Here is a 21,572-nt window from a genome sequence, read left to right on the forward strand (position 1 = left end):
ATCAAATCTTTCTTGCACATGCAAAAAGTCTACTGTATTTTCAAGGTGCCTATATAAAAAAACTTGCAAGAAAAAAGTGAGTCTTAATCAAGACACCTGAAAAATAAAAATAAAGCTCATTTTAGCAGTCTGTAGACTGGAATTCTCAGGCTGCCAGGCACAAATACTTTTAAATTTGTTCCCCCATATCTTATCAGCATTGTACTGTATTATTGTATCTCAAACACTGATTTCTGTCTTTGCCTCAGGGACCACTTAGTTTAAACATGAAGTAAAGCAAGCCCTCTCTTCTTTCTTCCCAACAGAGTTTCTTAGGAAATCATAACAGTGTAACAACTTTCAAATGTGATAGACACTACTAAGCAAACTTGCTTTTTAAAAATTACTTTTCTTTTTTCAAGGTTTCACTAAGCCACTTAATTACCCCTCCTCTTGTTCAGCAAAGCACCCGCACTGGAGCCTCTGGCCAAAGCTTGCTAGTGGAGAAAGCAAAGTGAATCCTGCAAAGTAAGTTTGTGAAGGTACCATGTGTAAAATAAATTTTTTACACACACCAAATACTAACAGCATAAATTTAATATAAATGTTAATTCAAGTACAGAAGTCAAACACATGATTTCAACATTAAAAATTACAACACTTAAAACAACTAAGTAGCTAATATCAAATGCAAATAAAATTAAACTGCTCTAACTGCACCTAAATTAACACCAAAAAAAGACTATTTAATATGCTGATGAAACACGTTTAACTAAAATATGTAATGGATCACAATAGTTGACTGCTTTTAAGAAAAATTATTCAACTCTAAATCTTCCCACTGCATTGTTTTCTGTCTACATAATACTCCTTTTTGACAAACGCTTTTCAGACAAAACAGTTTACAACCAATACTTGCATAGGTCAGGCCCTTAGACTCTTAACATATGCCACTTGGCCCATTCCTTGACCAGGAACTGAAACTATAGACCAAATTCAAAAAGAAGGATGATCTACTGTATAAGTTTCAGATTTTAAAAACAAAAAAAGGCCTTTATTTTTTGTCATTCAATAAATAAAGCACTTTACTGAGAAATGCTAAATAGTCACAATAAAAATAAAGATGGCTCACTCAAAATGAATTACATATACCCGATTTAAAAACTTGAAAACTATTTTCAGTTTAATGCTAAATGATGTTTTTTAAGAAGAACATGGCCTGATTAGAAAGTGAGCAAGCTGCTGTTCAACATGGCTACCACGAGCAAGCAGGCGTGCTGGTTACAAGGGATAGCCTGGATAAGAGTAAGGCCTCTGTGAACACAGAAGTGCACACGTGTCCCAGCAGAGAGGTGCTAACAACAGGAAATGCACCTTAGTGAGCTGTACATAAAAGTACATGTAATTTGTATGTGTCAAGATTTTTTTTTTTTGGCCAATTTTTGTCTCAAAGAATTATCTAAGATATTGAACCTCAATGTTCTGACTACAGCAATATATCTCATGTAGCCTGATGGTACGTTGACATAAAGCCCTTCAAAATACCACTCCTCCATTGACGTAATGCTATACCAGAAGCAAAGATTTTATTGGACATGTTATTCCTATAAAATTTTGCATCAAGTTACAGAAACAAATCTGAGTGTGCTATTTAAGTTTCATATTAGGTATGTTTATGTATGAAAAGGCAGGGTTGCCAGGGTGGCGTGGTTTTTGTTTGTGTTTTTTTTTGTTTGTTTGTTTGTTTTTTTAATGTTTGCTTAAGATTTATTACTTACAACAGAAGCTGTAAAAATTCTGCGCGAAACTCAAAATACAAGAGTAGGAATTGTAGCAAATTATTTCAACACTAAAAATCAGCTACTGCTGTATAAACTATTACAGGTAATAAAAATCTTTTAAACAAATTATCTTTTAAAACAAATTTCATCAAGCTAACAAAAATAATTTAACATTCAATTTCACTAATCTTTACAGTGAAATGTTTAATACACACATGCGCTTTGAAGAATTATTTATCAATAAACATGTAATATGAATTTCTGGTAATTACGTATCAGTGTGGTGTTTTTCCTTTCGTGGCAAGATCCAAAGCAACAAATTCTGAACTCTTCTTCTTCAGGGCAATTCAAGCCAAATAGGGCGTACAGTTGGCTGCAGAAAAAGTGGGGGAAGGTGGGAAGAAAGAGACTCTTCATTTCAGCAAGCATACTGCATTACCTATTCTAAGATGGACTTAACTATTAAGGAACTTAAGATGATGGGGTAAAGAAAGCGTTCACAGTCTTATGCCAATGCTGCATTCTTCCCTTTCCTCTGCATCCCTAATACTAACTCAAATCATTAAGAAATTACTTAGTCAACAGTTCAAGCAACATCAGAAAGGACCTAATAAAAAAGAGAAATGAAAAATGAGAACTTATTAATCTCAGGTTTTTTTTTTCCTAAAAGCCTTATACTTTTTAAAAAAAAGGATTCTTCAGTACTGAACATAAGTATTTTCTCACCCTATATATATATTTTTAACCAAACTTTACAATAATGATCCCTTTGTTTCACCTCCACTGAACACACAATATTAATGAAGACAACTTTAATGTGCGCATTAGATCACTGGTTTGAGTTGTATTAATTTGTTACATATATATCATACGTATCATAGCAGCGGTCTTTTGTATTGCATATTTAACAGTTTAGATGGGGTTGTACTATTAACTAAGTACCAAGTTCTGCCAGATACACCCTGATAAATGAAATCCAACTTCACTGTGGTCATCAATGGACTAAAAAAGGGCACTAAATTCAGTCCTGTTTTGAAGTGACTGACTTTACTGAAATCAGCCAAGTTATTTCATGGATAAACATAGTCCAACATTGTTGTATCTTTCTTATTTATTTTTCTCCAAGTTCTTCTACACAGGCCCAGATTTACAAATTTATGTTCCCTGTCCATAAGCAGCAGCAACAGAAAAATAACTGAACCTTCAGGACAAATCCTGGGTGACTCAGATTAGAAGCTTCCAGCAGTAAAGTTAACACCGAGCATGGACTTAATGCTATTTTCAAATTGCCTTATAAGCTTTTAAAAACCAATCTCACAACACTCAGAGAAGATGGTAATCCCCATTTTAAAAAATGAAAGAGGCCTCAGAAATGACAGACATCCACACTTAAATTCATCCACAATAGCATATTCAAAAAAAGACATCATCTACCCTTGTAGCATAAAATGCAGAAAGTTAAAAATAACACTTTTTGCAAATCAGAAGAGACGTTAGTATCTTTCTTTTCCATGAAACTGACTACCCAAAGAAATAGTCCAAGTCACCAGTGTAGTAACAACTCCACTTCTGAACATAAATTTAAACCCAAGCTGGAAATGCAGTAATTCAGAAATGACTGAAAAATTACTCAAGAGTCATTTTAGGAGTAAAAACCATAACCTTCCTTTGTGTTGCACAATCCACGTGAACATCAACATGGGTGATGATCCATCAACAGGTCTACAGCAGTAGAGCTATGGTCTCTTTTGGAAAAAAAAAAAAAAACACCACTGGACAGAGTATTTCTACAAGCCGCCTCAGAGGTGTGGGTGGGGACATAACCTTGAGACCAACTTCTCTAACAAACAGCCCAAACAGTGCCGCTAAGAGAATGTCTTTGAGGGGGCAAAAACCTGCACCAAACACAATCCTGGGAGGTTCACTCACCTCTACTAGCCCACTACACTGCATTCAGGGACAGCAAAGCTATATATACTTGCCCAGGGGCTGTGATAAAAACCATTATGTGTAAGTAACCTGATAAATATTTAAGACTTCTAAATTCATACTATTAAGGAACATCTTATACTACATTCTGAGCCTTTCTAAAAATCACTAAAAAAAAAAAACCCCACAAAATCACCACTTATAATCTATATTTGCTAAACAAAGCCAGCAACTCCTGTATTTTTTTTAAACATCTTACTTTTTATACCAGGCTGTTGCTTGTTCCAACAGCAATATAGTTAATTTTGATAAAGCAAACAAAGGCAGTGCTGAAGTAAAGAAAATCCCTACAACAAAACAGTAAAATGAAAACATTTCACTTGAACTGTGACACCTTTAAGTTTAATGTCCAAAATCTAGGACAGCAGTCTACCTATATGTTTGTTCCGAGACCCAGATGCTGAGTACAGACTCTTGAACTAGTTTATACAAGTTTTATCCTTGACTTGTAAGTTGCTACTGCATGCAGTATTTAAGAATCTTAAACAGGTGAATTCATAGTAGTAAGATATAATGCTTGCTCCACCTGTTTCAGCACAGTTTACCATACACATTCTATGTGGTGAACTGGAATTAAACTGTTATTTATGTGCTTATGTTATAAAAATGCTTTTCCTTGATTCATATTTATCAGTATATCTTTCTTTTAAATACTTTCTGTTAAATACTTTAAAATACTCTCTTCTACCTAAAAATTAATTTCTTCAATTGTGTCTCAGTGAGACATGGAATAGCATGTGTGAGTGAACAAAGAATACCCTATTGTGGAATACATGTCTAAAACCTGGCAGATCCCCAAAAGTGAAGAAACTTGACCGAAACTTCTTCCCCATCACCCTTAAGTCAGAGTCAGTAGGGAGAGAACTCCCCAGGACTCAGCCTTTGCTACAGAGGGTGTTATCTTCAGGACTAGAAAAAGGTTCTGACATCTCTATTTCCTTAAACCAGTGGAATTCCACCAGCAGTGAATGAAAACTCCACCACCACAACCACCTCCACGCGCCACAACCAAATCATTCTCAGAAGAATGTCCTGCCTTTCCAGAGTTCAGATCTTTACTCTTACTAAAGAAAAGGAGGTGGAATTTCTTCTACAGGGAAATTCAGAGTACATCTATGCAACTTCAAGTTCTCTTCTGCCTATACTTTGAAGTCATCTGGATGAGCCAGCTTGATTCCATAAGCTACAAAGCTACACTACTCACGCAAAGGACATGAATGATACATAACATCTCCTGTTTTGGGAGTGACTCTGCAACTAACACTGCTTCTGGACCAGAGGTGGAATATAGAGTCTGTGTTAATTAGCACAACTATATAGTCTCTAAATTGGAGCTGCCTCACATCTAGTCAGCCTCCAGGACAGGCAAGAGTAGGAAGTCTTACGTGTTTTTCTAATTGAATACCACATTTAACAGCCAAGCACCATTTTGCAAACAACACTAAGGTGTTGTGTAACTTCTAAAGACACAGACTTATTTGAGTTGAAATGAGATTCAAACTCATGGAAAGGGTATTAATTTCTTCTACTGCGCATTCAGGTTTTCTCCTATGCTGTTCCCCCCAAACATTCACCTTCTGGAACTTTAACATGTAGCTCTGCTCCCCTTCCCACAAATGGACATCCAGATGTAATTTCCATATATTTAAACAAGCCTGAGTTTGTTCACTTCCTTGATCTGTTCATGATTTACCTACTAACATTAAAATATAGCTTATTCATCTTTCAGTGAAACCATAGCTTTCTGTATTTCCTTCAAGCGTCGTTTTCAAAATATTCAGGTGACACCAAGTGGTTAATCGTTGTACTGCTGCCTGTTCAGGACTACTGTATGCAGTGTGAAAGTAAATACAGAAATAGGTATCACCAAAAAAAAGCCAGAGTGCTTTGAGATTATTAATCATAACAGTCCTATTTTAAAATTCTATTAAAGCAGCCCTTTCTCATTCACTTACCTTATATGCTGCTTATATGCTTTAAAAAGAAAAAAAACCTGTACACATCATCAAAAATTAAGTGGGAAGTTCCTGTAAGAGAAGTTACTTACCAGAAGGAATTATTCCCTATGTCATCTTTGCACACTCATGCTTATACTAAGTTGCTTCCAAGAAGAAACACACTCAGACTTTTCTCAAAATCACTACTTGTAAAAAAAAAAAAACAGAACAAAACCACCACCCACCCACAACACATGCATTCATGCAGCACCATTCAACATGCCAAGCCACACAACACACACCTCAGTGAGAAGGAAGGATCCTCTGTCACATCTAGCAACTCTTCTTTAGCTTCAGATGTTTCTTTCAACATAGTGTGTATCTTAAGTTGGAACAAAACCAACTTCTGTAGATTAGATAGGGAAAATAAATTCTACTTCTAGACTCCTTAGGGCTATGTTTTAGTATCACGACAATGCCAACATCAAAAAGAGGGTTTTTATCAAACATGAAAGAGGTGTATCTTTCAAAAGTCAGCCATGTATGTTTGCTTTGAAATAGGGCTCTGCATGCTCTGTGCAGAGGCAAATCCTCAGAAACAATGCACAGAGGCCATCAAACCAAAAATGTTTTATAGTTCAAAGATAACAAGTCAGCATTACCAGCACTTGGCCATTAGGTGGACAGCTTTTAAAAACCAAACCTGGAATTTGGGAATTCTGCTAAGTAAGAATTCACATTAATCGTGATCATATGACACACTGAAGTGCTAAAAGCTTTAAAATACTGTTAATTTAAATTCACCTTAAAATGTTTTCCCTATAGCACTTGTAACTATAATTGCAGAGATAAAAATCTCAACACATACTTTCTTCATTTTTTTAAACTTGTTCGCATTCTGGATTTGACTACAGCTATGAATAATCATTCTTAGTCTCTTTTTTTTTAATTGTTCTGGTGATTCTTTCCCTAAGAAGTATAGGATAGAAAATATAATCTTTAGGATAATGCTATCTGTAAGCCACAAAATGGGCAGGTATGCATGGTCAAGCATAGAACCTGAAGCTGTCTTCATTCTTCTTTAAAGAAGAGCCTTACACCACTATTTTGAGTTTAGCATCCTTTTTATCTTTTGTGTTCAGGATTACACGGGGTATAAAGGTATGGCCCTAATTTTCATAGCTAGGAAAAAAATGGAAACAGACACTTAACCAGCAAAATGCCCCCCACAGTGTGTACAAAACCAGGCACAGATACTTAGCTGTTTTATTATTAAAAATAAATAATTCTGATCACTGTGGCCATCTGAAAGTATCAAGAGGTGACCTACTAATGCAAACCAAACATCACTGCTGAAGTGGAGACAATATATAAGGCTTTGCATTCGGGAGATTCTTCTTCCTCTAAGGCCTTCTGGGCATGCAAAAACAAAACCAAGGATAAGCAAGATTCTAAGCAAGAAGAAAAAGCTTGTTTACATTTCAGTTATGCATTGCAAAAAAAGGCACCACAGTCAAGCCTGAAATAAGTCTGCTACAAACGGCATCCAAAAGAAAAATCTCACCACAGCCTAAGTATCAAGAGACTTCCAGAACAAGTGCTAAGTAGCAGTACTAGGAAGAGAAGGATGGCAACACTATTTTACCAGTTTGCTATCAGCAGTAGCTTTTCCAATCCACCAAAACAAGAACAGGTGAGGAAAAAAAGAAGAAAAAAAAAGAAACAGAAAAAAAAAAAAAAAAGAGGGGAATAGAAGGGAACGGAAAAGTCTTTCTTAAAGCCTTTCTCAGGAACAGAAGTCATCACTAACACAGGACTCCACTTAACCTTTCAGTTACCATTTCTGCTTCCATTTCCCTGAAAATTTACTTTCACTAGGCCAAAATTATTAAGTAAAAGCATTTTAATAAACACTTCTTTATCTGTTCTCCTTTCTCCTCCTTCCATTCCTAAAGCAAAATCAAGCTTTAAATCTTGTAGATCCAGTCCTGGGCCCTGTATGCATGCACAGCTAATCAGAAAAGGGTTATTTACGGTATTCTACAAACTCATTGTGCTTCTGTCCAGAGCCGCACTATACAGGATCACCAAGTCTGATGCCTCAGACACTGCCTAGCCCACACACGGTAGGCACTATCCACAGAGAATGCCACTCCTTTCAAACCTGGGAGTCCATGGCTTAAGAAGGCCAGTATTTTAAACTAGGATGTGAAAAAACACAGCAGTGTATTAATAAACTGAAATAATACTAATTGAAGTACAACACTGTTTGAACTTCCTAGATGTTGTAAGAAATTTAGAAAGAACTTGCCTACCACCACTCCAAAAACCCAAACTCTCCCTCCCAAACAACTCTGGCATTGCTCCAATTCTGAATTAAAAAAAAAAAAAAAACCAAACAAAACCACCCCAAAAACAAACAAACAAAAAAAAACCCAAAAGGGGAAAAAAAAGAAAAAAAGGAAAAAAAGAAAAAAACACCAAAAACACCACAACAAAAAAACAATCCCAAAAAACCCCAACTTTCTACACACAATTAGATAAGAAACTAGTTTGTCTTATCTGAACAAGCCTATCACCTCCAACACAATTCTTCACAGAAAGAATTCTACACAGAAAGAAGGAAAAAAAAAAAAAACACAAACCTCTGGCTCTAGGATTCATTAGAAACATTTTTTTGTAATGACAAAAAAATATTTACATTGTTCTACAAAAGACTAGCAAGAATTCATTTCATGATACAGCATCTACTGATCTAGTCAATGCTGAAAGAAACCATGCAACAAATACACAAGAACGTTACTCAGCAGATCAGCGAAATTACGTGATGGTTCATAATACTTGCAAAGTTATAAAGATCAGTCCTATCTCATCTTCAAATATACCAGGATGTGAAGGCCAGAAAGAGAAAAAGAGCTAAATAAGCAGAAGAGAAACTGTTCAAAAGAACAAGTGGAATAAATTATACAAAGCTTTGCCTGGACGTATGAGTAGTTTTCAAACCATTGTGATATGGCTCTGTAACACCCTTCAAATCTGAGTACCAAAGAACCAAAATTCTGATTTCTTTGAGGATGAAGTTTGATCAGATGATGACTACAATTACTGATGAAACAACCTGGCACTAGAAATCAGTTCTGTGTTCTGAATGCTGTGTGCTGAATGTTCTGAAAAATGCTGGGCAGGAACTATATGGCAAAAGTGTTAACGTTTTGTACTATTTATGTATTTCACTTTACAGAGCAACAGAGATAACACTGTCAGAACTGCAGTGATCTGTCATCTTAGTTAGGAAAAGAACAGATTTTACCGTAACTTTTTATAATACAAAAACTTCCCTTTTCTAGTAGTTGCATTCTAATTTTAAGAAATAGAATATATATCAGTGAAGATGCTAGACTTAGAAAGTAATTAAGAATAACTGTATCCCTATTTTCTCCCATTTTCTGCTAAAAAAAAAAGAAAGAATGAATGAACAAACACTAATGACAGCACTCTTTACTCAAAGATAATACATTAGAGCCATGTAATGACACTCTGCTATAGCCTTAAGAATGTCTATAGAGGAATCAAAAAAGCTTCCCAAAACTATTTATTCATCTGAATATGGATCTACCATTTCTGTTTTCCCTATTGATAATAAACCAAGAACACAGACAGCCTTTCAAGTAAATTTTCAGCACCATAATCATCACACAGATGACCTTATACGTAAGTCATTTAACATGTCATCTAGTTCTTCCTTATAAATCATTACGGTAGATAAATGAAAGCAAAAACAGCCCTAGCATTGCACTGAATAGATGTTTACAGAGTGTTTCTTCAGTGCTCTCACCTGATGGTCCAGACTCAGCTGACTATACAAGAAACAATTCTTCTGTAGACTAACTTACACTTTAGATAAAGATACACATATAAGCCGAGATATATACACAAAGAACCACTTTAAAGTAACTTTTCTAGCTTCCGTTCTTAAGAACTAATTGAAAGCGTTTATGCTTACCTAGATGTAGAAGTGTGAACTGTGCTGCCAATTCCTTTGCACCTTCAACTGTTGTACAGAGTTTGTCTGGCATGAAATAACTCTGGGAACCATCTGCAATACTAGGAATAAGCACCTTGTACACCAAGAGTATTTTCCCATCCTGACTTGTGGTTGAATACAAGTAGTATTCTGGTGGTGCCCAGTTATTTTTATTGCAAAAATAATCCAGATGCATTGCTGCAGAACTGAAGTGACTGGATTTTAAAGAATACATGCTAATTGGAGTAAGCTTTATTCCTGGAAAAAATGGGTAAGTACATCTTTCAACTTCAGGAGGGCCTGGACTGTGCTGACCATTAAGACGAACTGAAAGACTTGCTGGTTTCCCTAAGGATTTTTGATGACCATCTTCTCTGTGAGGAAACCCTAAGAGATTTTCAGAACCGGGACTTATCTGACCATTAAAATGTTGCTTCCAAGTACTTTCTTTGTTAACTGGCTTTGCCAGTGTTACCTCAATACTAGCTCCATCAATGCACTTTCCATTCATTACAGACATAGCAGCAACTGCATCTTCTCGGTGGAAAAAATGAACAAAAGCATAGTCTCTCAGCTTCTTTACACGTTCAACTACTCCTGGCTTGAACTTGTTGAATTCAGCTTTAATTGTGTCCTCTGTAGTAGATATCATTAAATTTCTTACATATAACACTTTAACTCTCTGCATTGTTTCTTCATCAACTTCTTTCTCTGGGTCTGCCCAGTCTACTTGAATAGTATGACCCCAGAGTTGGAAAGTTCCTACAGCAAAGAAGCATTACACCAGTAAGAAATATGCAAAGGAAAACAAAATCATTCTTATCAACTACCTCTTGAAAAAGCAAACATGATGCATGCCACTTAAAACAGTGTTTTTTGTTGCCTGCATCTACTTAAGCAAAATACATAAAAATATTACTATTTGAAATTATTAAAGAAAATAAGACTCTGCAAAAATTCAAAATGTTCTATCTGTACCCTTTGGGTTCATTAAGCACCATAAGTTGTCAAAACACAGACTTCGTGATTTTGTGTCATGCATACACACGCGTATATAAAGCAACCATAAGCAACATATTATTTTACTAGTTAGTGAACACAGCATCTTCAATAATACTACCACCTTAAAAAGTAAGGTCAACACCAGGAAAAAGTCATCTAAATGTATATTTGTGCACTAGCACAAGCCTTACTCTATGTTGCAGCAGACACCGAAACCATAAACTAAAGAAAACCCCACCTTGTTACTCATTTCAAGTCAACATTTTGAGTATCATACAACTTGTTTATTTTACATTCAGTGATCTGGCCATATTTTTCCCATTACTTTGCAAGGCCTATATAAGTCTTAGGTAACATTCCTTCCTGATGCTCTGTCAGTGATTAACGCAAGACTTGCCTAGATCTTAGCCTTAATAAATACAGGGAGTTTTGCCATTCATTTCAGCAAGGCCAATGCTGTATTATCTGTTTTAATGACTTTGCTTCTCCAACTATATTGTTTCATTTCCTCCCAATTTAATTTCTCTTCCTTTCTCTTCCAGGATTTCCCTTTTTAACTGTATCTTTACTTATTCCCTCCTCTTTCAGTACATTTAATCCCCTCTACTTTCCCTCCCTCAAAGGTATTAAAAAGGGTGCAAAGAAGACATTGTCTTCTACTTGTTAAACTCTTAAAATTATTTTCTAGTAAAAGATTAAAGACTTACTTTCAAACATTTTTAAAATATGAAACATCAACAACATCACTCATGACACTCAACGAAAGTAAGGGACACATTCCAAGCATTATATTTTTTAAGCTCAGCTTTAAGAGAATTCATGTGCAGAGACTAGCGCATGCAAATGAAAACTGGATGTGTGCCCAAGCAAATACATATCTTGGTGTAAATTACAGTAACTTGTGTTTATAAAACAGATGTCTGCTCTTTCATTCTCAGAGCTGCTTAAATTTCAGATTCTTTAAAACAAAACAAACAAACAAAAAAAACCCCACCAACCAAACCAAATAAAAAAAATCCTCTTTAGCTGAAAGGCCATACTGCAGTTTTATAACTCTCACAATACCTTAAAGAAAGGAAAACAGGGACAATCCACCATCCCTCAAAAAACGGAGAGATACTCCCCCAAAACCTCAATTTAATTACGAACAGGCTTACCTGGGATTAACCGCCTTCTAGCCATCGCAGCTGCTCTGTGAGATTCATATTCTACAAAAGCAAAGCCACGATTTTTAGTTTTGTCAGTGGCATTTGGATAAACAATGACATCCACCACTCCTTCTGTAACTTTTTTCATTTCATTCAGTATTTCTTCTTTCTTCTTTTCTTTTGGAATTGCTCCAATAAATAGTCTGCAGTTGTCCAAGCTTACACAGACACCAATAAATTTTCCTGGACGAATTTCGTAATTATTAAGAATCTTGATGGCTAGCTGGGCTTCCTCTTTAGTAGTGTACATCACAAAAGCATAGCCTCGATTCTCACCACTGAATTCCATCATCAGTCTGAACTCATAGATCTTCCCAGCTCTTTCGAAAACAGGAACTAATTCATCTTCATACATATCACGAGGAATCTTACCCACAAAAACTTCACATCCACGAGGTGGTGGAGGACCTTCCCAACCTTAAAAGAAATTGTCCAACAGCAATCTTAGTACAAATGCCAGATGGGTACACCTCCCTCCCTCATAATTTGGAGATGGGAGTTATTTATTTATTTTTAGTTTCAATTTAAAACTGGCATATTCTCATCCATTATTTAATTCTTATTTTTGTTATGTTTAAATATAAATTGTGGGCTTATGGCATTTTTAAATTTCTTTTAATTCTGTCTTCTGTTTCTTTCACTGGAATCTGTATGACAACCCATTGAACCTAGCATTACTTAAAACACTGATAGGTTTGCTGTAAGAGTCTATATTTCAATCATTTTTTGCCCCTTAAAATTATATGTCAATTATTAATACAACTGATAGATGGTAACTGAGAAAGAACCTAAGCTGTATTTTCTACGCTAACATTTTAAAGTTGCAAATGTTTCTCTGTACTTCTTGCCCATATTTTAAGAAATTTTGGTCAGGGTCCCCAGTGCAGTATTTTTTTTTCCCTTGACATCATTAAAAAGGTCCAAAAAAACATTCATTCATACACTCTTTTATATCTCTGCCATATACGCTGAAAGGTATGTTCAACAGATAATGTAAAAATGCATACACACATTTAAAAATATGGAGTTATGGTCTGCAAATATGGCACTCCATTTTCCCAAAATACGCATTTAAAAAAAAAAAAGCTTGGTTGTTTTTGTTTGGTTTTTTTTAAAACAAGTTAGACAAACAAATCAGGCAGAAGTTTCAAAGGCAGACAAACATCTCATAACTAACAGCCTGTTCTGAAGCTTTGACAAGAAAGGTTCTCTGCAGGAGAGAAATCAAGGAGTACAAAGCTGGTAGGAAAAAATAATACAAAATTTGGTAAGTACTAGCATGAAATGACAAAGCATAAGGAGGCAAGGTGAAAAAAAATTACTGTTGACAAGTTAAAACAAGAAGATAATTAAATATTTTACTTTGGCATGACGTTCAGAATAAATTATATTTAGGCAATTTTGTAATTAACTTAAAACTTTTTTCCTCATGTAAGTATCATCAAAGATCATGTAATTTACTCATGAAACATATTTTTAAGAGAATTGGGAAATTTTTGCCTTCTCACAGAAGATATTTTCATCTATAAGCTGTACACTAAGAACTACATGGTACACAAGGAAGCTACCAAGGCATCAGAATTGATATGCATTTGGAGCCACGCTGCCATGGCTTATCTAGGAAAAGGTTTGGCTCCATTTCACACAACATTCAACATCTTTATCATTTTCAGCTTTATAAACATTTATGACCACTTCAGCTGAGGTCTGAAAGGACACGGCAAGTAACACAATTTGCAAGCTAGTACTGCCATCAGTGAGATTGTGCCAGTCAGTTGCCCACATAAAAAAGCATTAACCAACAGTAAACCATTTAGGAGCTCCAAAGACAAAAGCAACTGCACACCTTAATCAGGCAAAAAGGGAGGAGGCTATGCTTGCTTGTGTAAGGAAGTCATGAAATTAAATAACAATGTTCATTTATTAACTAGACAAACTTTTACCATCGTCCTCAGCCTGGTAACTGATTAAACAGTGATTCTCAGTAAGTAAAGCCATTTACGATTCAAAAAGCCCACCTTCCAATTTTAAAGCTTCATACTAACTTAGCATTACAGCACATTACTGCCAACTGGGAGTAAGTTATGACACCTGACTTAAAGAATACCTGGTCTGTGACATATTTGCCAATGAGCAACACACACTGAACAGAGCACACATGGCAACAGTTAACCAAAGGCACCATTCCTCAAGTAGTTACCAACTGAGCAGAGTGTTTCCTTGACTGGGTACTTGATTCATCACTGGACAATAGATTATGGACTATTTTTTTGCAGCAGTTCAAGTAATCAAACTGCAATCAACATTACAGTTCTAATCCTCCCATTGTTAGTGAGATCCATGCCATCTCAAGTTTTCTTCCACGTAATTCTAATGACCTACACACCTAATGACATTATTATGTCTGCAGCAATCTAAGCAGAGGACCCAACCAAAGCAATGAAAATTTGCTTTCTTAACCTTCTCCCCCTCCAGATACATTTTCCATGAGTTGCATAAGTTGAACAAGAACTGTGCTGCTGCCAATTGGGAGGGGGAGGGGATCATTTTTGGGGGTAATTTGGAGCAGATCAGCTGCTTGCTCTGGATAACGTGCCAGTCAGATAAACAAAATGGAAACAGGAAAAAAGAGCTGACAGTGAGACTATCTCCTTTGGCCATAACACAAGCTTATAGAAACCACATCTTGAACAAGCAAAATTCACAGTGAAACTCTTAATTTACAAACAGTAATTGTAATTTATTACAAGCCATCTCAAACATTCAAGTTTCATCTGGCCTAGAAAACCATTTATAGTAACTTACGGTAATTTCTAGCCGAAGCAAGTATGAAAATACATGAAGATTTAACAGAGAGGTATATAATTAATGTCAATGAACAGATTTATGGAAGATATACCTTATCAAACACATCTAGTTTCAGAAAAGATTAACAAATTTCATTAATAAAAGTAACTTTGCCAAACAAATACACTTAATACTGCCTAATGTTCTAATTAAAAATCGTAATTATAATGTAAAAAATGTATTAAATAATTTAAGAACAGGCTGAGCCCTCAGAAAGCAGTCAGTGATGCCCTCCAGTTCTTTTTTGAGTGCCATCTTCAAAATAATTTCACAGGGCTATACTTGCCTATTTTATATAGTATTTATATACTATTTTATAGTAAAAGTATGTACATAATTTTAGACAAGAAAAACTTTCAAAGAGAAATAATTTTGACACAGCTGTATCTTAAACTACATAAGCAATGAGCAATACAGTTCATGCTTATGAGCATGACTTATAAAGATATGGGATCATGGGCCACAAGTGAGAATGAACTGAAACAGCAGCACAAAAATTTTCCTTCTTTCTGATCGTGTAAGTGCATAACTTGACTCAAAAAGAAGAGTTACTGTACTCCATGTGATACAACCAGGACTAATGGCAAAATTCTTGTACACTGCTGATATCAACGATGACACTGGAAAAATTATTCAATGTAAAAGGAATGCTTCATAAAGATTTAAGGCATTTGATTCATTTCATCAGAGCAACAAGAAATGTTAAGATAAAGGTAACTGACACAGCATTATTACAAAGAATTACAGGTGTTTACAGAATTACTAGGTATTTCATCAAGAAAATTTGAAAAAACTATTTCAGACTAGAAATAAAGTCCAAATTCAGCAGGAAAGATGCTAACCATCTTAACTAGCAAAGTGTAAGAGTAGATAATCCCACCTTTTAAAGTTCTCAAAATCAAACCCAGATACTTTTCTGAAAAAGCGTCTTAGCCAAAGTCATCAGGCTCAACACAATAATAACTGAGGAGAAACTAAATGTGCAAGATACACAGAAGTTCAAACTAAATTATCTAGAAGCCACTTATTTTCTTAATGGATTCTTAACATAAGTTTTAACTCTTGAATAGCGGAATAATGACAAAAAAAGATAATTAGGAAAAAAAATTTATGTATCTACTGAAATATTATTCCTCCTCCTCTGTTCAAGTGTCTTCACTCAAAACAGTAACAATCATTTGCGTTTTATCCTTTTATTTCACAAACTTTCAGCCTTTGCAGCACGAGATAAACCCATTAGTTTCCAGCACTCGTACAAGCATGCATTGAAGTTGAATTACCTCACAACATCTTCAAACAAAAACACTCGTCATCAGTCCTACTTAAAACTCAGTGCCATTTATTTTGGAAAGCAGATTTGAAGTGCTGAACAAAGGCTTTTCCTTGCACTACCTGTAAGTGTTACTCATTTTCTATAAAATAAATCCGCAGCAGCAGTTTCAGCAAAAGTATTTTAGCAGGGGATAGGGCTATTTCAGGAGCTTTATTATTGCCAAGTTACTTAATCACATTATCACATATGTTTTTGAAATGGCATTTAATACACAAGAAAAAAAGTAAGTCTTCTAATGCAGTAACATCCTGTGTTTACGAAATCCAATAGTCACTGTTTCCAAATTGCAACGTACATATTCCACATACTGCAGGACTTAATTCTACTTTTTTTTTGTCACTGACTTTAGTGGAAACATAATTGGGCATATAGAAAAACATTTTGGTGACAAAGTTTGTTTTCACTGCATCAATAACTTTCCAGTTCAAGTGTGTAAGTCTCCCGTTTGCACCGTGACAGTAAAACCAAACCACTATAAATTAACCAAGATGATGACTGTAGTTTTTGTAGCATCCATACAATTTCCATTATTTTCTGGGACTTTTATCAACTGTTATTATCTGTTTACACATGAATATATATTCGACAATTTCTGTTTTCCTTCACTTAATAGGAGGAATAGAAGGAACAGTAATACATGAATAAAACTCTGACTGTTGTACTTCACTGTTAAAAATACATCCAATGAATGATAAAAGCTCCAGAAGCTCAGCATTTATCAATTTTTCTTCTCAGAATGAAGGTGGGGGGGCGAGGTTATGTTAGATACGGAGAACAGATTAGTCAACTTTGAAAACAAAATGAGTTAGATTATCTTCACTGGTGCTATCTCACAGAACAGAGGTTTTTTAAAAAAAAAAAGCTTTGGCCAATGCAAGTGGTAAGAAAAGAAATAAAGTAGGTTATGCCTATCACCAACTTGGTTGTCCCTTCTGTGCCACTAAATGTTTTCAAGCATGTTCTCAGTCATGTGGAACACACTCAGTACTTTCAAGTCCACATTTGTTTTGCTGTCAACTTTAGCTGCTTTTAAAGCTGTGACTTCTTGATCCACCAAGAGCCAACGTTCAACATAGTCTAGCACAAGAAATCTTAAACTGCTGGAAGCTGTAAAGCATATCAGGACCCTGTATGTGTTGTGTTTCTTACACTCATTCCCTAAGCATCTACTACTGGTCACTGTCACGATACAGGACATGGGGCTACACAAACGTTCAGCCTGATTCAGTATAGCTCTCCTTACAGAAAATAAACTCCAACTTTGTAATCTCAAAAGAAATGGTTACCTGGTGGAGGACCACCAAATTTTCTTTGCCCATTTTCTTGAACCATGCTGTATCCAGTCTTCTCCATCAGGGCCAGTAAAGCAGCCTCATTCTGAGTGCCGCTCCGGATCTTCCCACATCCATTTGTTGCAGCTTTATTTTCCTCATGCATATCTGCAATAGCTTCAACAGAACATCGCAGATATTTAAATTCAGATAATTCTAAGTTGTTATATGTATACAGAAGCTACCAAAGTACAGAAAACCAACCTATGCTATACTTGCCTACTTACTATGACTTTATTTAGCATAAGGCTTCAATCCTACATCCAACTACTACCATCTATATATTTGCTTTCAAAACATCGTTCTGTAGCTGTGATAATCTTGAACTTTAAACATTAACTATATATTCTATATGCATTTCATAACTGGTATCACAACTATTTTCCAAGCATGCTGCCCTTCAAGTATAATAATGAGTTCTTTCATAAATCATGTTATCACAGTTTTGTAGAGACCTATATGCTACTCAGTGACAAATTCCACTTTATTACTACACTTTATAGAAATACCAATGATTTTAAAACTGTATTTTAGTACAAAAATACTTAAAAATACATTAAGTCCATGCCTAATTAATATAAAGAATTCAAAGAATTCAGGAACAAAAGTAATTTAATTAAAACCAATATATGATAAAACTAGGCAGAACTGTCTGGCAAAAGGGGTTGAAATAATCCCACCTCTGGCGTCCTTATTTTCATGCCGTTATCCATTTTCACAATTTCCAAAACTAAAAACCTTTATCAATACAGTTGTTGCTGCTCTATTCACTATTTCCCTGGCATGCCAAAATCTTGTACAACAGCTTTAGGTTGCTGTCACCTAAGTGATGGGAAACAATCACACCAAGAAGCCCATTTGGTAATTACCAACTTTACTAGTAAAACCTCTAAAAAAAATTAACTTTCAAGTCAGGTTTTTTTTTCCACTGCCTTTTTCCTTCCCCAATGTATATCTTCTTTTCTGCCTTAAGGTCTGCAATAATTAGACAAGCAATCTTCAACACTTCAACCCTTTGCCCAAATGGTATGTCCAAGTGCTATGCCACTCATTCTCCAACAGAAATGCCGCCCAAAAAATCACCACCAGAAAAATAAGCTACAACTCCTGTTTCTTCTTTAACGTCCCTTTTATTTTCAGCCTGCTTTGTCTTTGGGATCAGGCTCCAATAAATAATGTCCTGAGACCTCAGCAGTTTATTTTTTCCAAGAAAAACAGTTAAAAACAGCTTCAATTCCACACAGATGTTTCTTGTCAACTATTATTTGCTGAACAATGAGGCTTCCTAGTTAAGGCCTCAATTAATAAAGCATCTGGAAAGCAGAGGGTAACGGAAACTAGATCAAGGACAGTAAAGAGTGAATACATAAGCATTCACGTCTGTCTCTTCACTAGACTTCCACTACTCAAGGTCCCAAGAAACCAACTATCTCAAGCACTGCCGTAAACTCAAACTTGTTGCACTGAATGGTGCCGAAAGAGAAGGAAGAAGAGTTCAAAAAGTTACAATTGCATCCTTTTTCTAGCCTGAAGCCACCTTCTCTTTAGCTTGTCAATTCTCGTGCTTTTGTACAAACTAAACTATTACTTTTAGCTTGATTATCCAAACGAGCACCGTTATCTACACAGATTATTTATTTTACCTGACAGCTGGCTGTGTAACTCCTTACCACTAGCAGAAACAAGAATTAGTAAAACTAAAGCCATACACAGTAGTTAATGTAGCAAATGTTATCCCACCCATCTTTATATATAAAAGTTTTCAGATTATTGCTGGTCACACTAAGCAAGCTTTTGCCTCTATGCTCAAAACATTAACCATCCCCATGGTTGCTAGTCCTTTTATTCTTCACTTACGTATTCCACTGAAACTACCCCAGTATCTCAAATTAAAACGATTTTGCCTAACTTGAAGTTTTTCAGATTATGCACTACATTTATGGAGTGATTAAGCCCCTTCCATTGCCACATTTATGCACGTTATGCAATGATATTACTGTCCAGAGGTGGACTTTTTTTCCTCCCAACAGCTTAGTCATTTCAAATGTACTTTGAATCAAAGTAATAATGAAACTATTCTTCAGTGCATTCTTTTCACAACGGCCTTCGTATGACATTACAACAGACTCTACACATCCCTTAATTAGAATGGTGATAGAATAAACACAACTGCAATTTCTTCCATCCTAGAAAAAGACGACTTTTGGTGGAGATATATTTTGTCTTTTCCATCAAGCTGATACTCATTTTGGGGCAGGAATCCATGCAAGCAACCACTCTGGAGAAGTTAAGTTTATATGACACCATTGCTGGTCATTAAAAAAGCCAGTCCCCAAACAACTCCTGGCTTCATCAAAATGAGATTCCAGAAAGGAAGCCGGGTAGAGCACAAAAAAATGCCCAACAGACAACAGCAATAACAGCATGATTCCTATCTGCTACAAGTGGTGCCCCATCTCCTTTCAGCAAGTGAATTACATTTACTGCATTTCACAACCCACAAGCTGCGAGGAGATTCGGTGATCAGGAAACCTCTCGGCAGTTTTAGGCCTAACAAGGTATGGAAACAGACAACAACAAAGTTGGGGAAAGGGAGAGAGAAATTATTTTTCCCTTTGCCTCAGTGAGTTCAAACATCCAGCCAAGAAGAACGTAAGAGCAGCAAGGGGACACCAGATTAAAATCGTGGTAGTTGTTGAGTGTGCCCATAGCGCTCCCCGAGAGGTGAAGAGGCACTGAGGAGTCAGGACAAGAGACCACTGGATGAAGCAAGCGGACCTGGAACAGGCTCCAGGCCGAAAACGCCACCTGAGGAAGCAAGACGGACACGTGGGACAGAGAGAGAAACGAGAGAAAAACAGCACCCCGGAAATACCCTGCGCTAATCTCGCCGACTCGCAGGTTGAGGGCGGCCGCCGGGGCCCCTTCTCCTCGCGGCCCCTTCTCCTCACGCCCTCCTCCCTCACGCCGCCTCCGCCTTTCCCCACAGCACAGCACAGCAAGGGCCCGACCCCGCCGCTATCCCCAGGGAGGCGAAACGGCGGCACGACTTCCCGCTCTCCCGTAGGAGCTCTGCGCCACACGGGCAGAACGGGCCGAAGAAAGTAACCCCGCGAACACCTCCGCCAGCCACCTCACTCGCCCGGCCCCGCTGCCACAGTTTTCCCTCGCTCTGCCCGCGCCTAGCCAATCACTAGGCGGCCAGGGTGGGCACGGGCATAATTGACAGGCGACACCAGCCAATCATACCAAGGCAAAGGGCGGTGCCCGGCACGCGAGCTCTTTTAAAACAGGCGACGGTTACACAAAGGAATACTGCCGGTGCGCGTGGTGCCGCGATAGCCGTTGTAACGTTGCGTGTTACCGGTGCCGCGTGACCGTCCTGAGGGCGGGGGTAGCGCCGCCGCCTCAGAGCCCCTCCTGAGGGAGGTCTACTGGCTGCCCGCCGGCGCTGCACCCCTCCCTGTCCGCCTCCCTGCTAAAAGGAGGGCCATTTGTTAGGCTCGCCCTTAGCGCTTCAAAACCTAGCTGGTATAGTTTGCCTCTTTTGGCTTATATCCGCCCTTAAAGGGCACATTTGGGCCTTTAGGATATGCTCCAGTGTGCGCTTGTGTTTCAGGGAGCGTTCATGCTCACGAAGGTCCATGTTGACCTGTAATACCTAAGTGAAATTGGTCCGTTTTCAATCCCTACTGTTCTAGTTAGTATTTCAGTCTCTCAGGAATGAACCTCGTTAGCTTAGAAACAGCTACAGGCACTTCTCAAGCCAGTTGGGCATCTTTAGCACTGCTCCTGAACTCCCATCAAAACTCCTTAGGGGTCACAGGTGTGCAGCTGCAGCACGGTGCTTTGGTGGGCACTGGGGTCAATAAAGAGTATGGGATTAGTTTGCGAGTTCTTCAATTTGTTGTTATCAAAATAATGTGTCCCATTTTCCCCATCTAGCAAATTAAAATCTCCCAAAGCCAAAATACTGTCACTAAAGATGACTTCTCCTCCTTTTTCCTACGATTCAAATGCTCAGCTGTACTTACTAATAAGGCAGAGAATCACAGAAATTTTAACTTAGGGACATGCAAATTCATCTTTATTATGAATATGTTCCAGAGCTTTTAGCAATCTAGTTTTAAATATGTGCTGC

General features: G+C 37.0%; 1 protein-coding gene across 1 annotated transcript; it reads right to left on the reverse strand.

The window, feature by feature from the left end:
• Positions 1-558: 558 nt before the first annotated feature.
• On the reverse strand, positions 559-20,479 carry RBM46 (RNA binding motif protein 46). Its single transcript, XM_075149446.1, has 5 exons — positions 20,307-20,479; positions 17,387-17,548; positions 11,870-12,337; positions 9,690-10,472; positions 559-2,133 (listed from the first exon to the last, which is right to left on the reverse strand). The coding sequence occupies exons 2-5, from the start codon at positions 17,535-17,537 to the stop codon at positions 2,108-2,110; spliced, it is 1,428 nt and encodes a 475-aa protein (XP_075005547.1). The 5' UTR covers positions 17,538-17,548; positions 20,307-20,479; the 3' UTR covers positions 559-2,107.
• Positions 20,480-21,572: the final 1,093 nt, after the last annotated feature.

This window comes from Calonectris borealis, chromosome 4, assembly GCF_964195595.1.
Source record: "Calonectris borealis chromosome 4, bCalBor7.hap1.2, whole genome shotgun sequence".
Classification (NCBI taxonomy): Eukaryota; Metazoa; Chordata; class Aves; order Procellariiformes; family Procellariidae; genus Calonectris; species Calonectris borealis.

Excerpts from the sequence above, each read along its gene's own strand:
- RBM46 (XM_075149446.1), bottom strand. The coding sequence starts at position 17,537 with ATGCATGAGGAAAATAAAGCTGCAACAAATGGATGTGGGAAGATCCGG. Across the intron at positions 12,338-17,386 it reads ATTTGGTGGTCCTCCACCAG|GTTGGGAAGGTCCTCCACCA; the intron begins GTAACCATTTCT and ends ATTTCTTTTAAG. Across the intron at positions 2,134-9,689 it reads GTTCACACTTCTACATCTAG|CCAACTGTACGCCCTATTTG; the intron begins GTAAGCATAAAC and ends CTTTTTCTGCAG.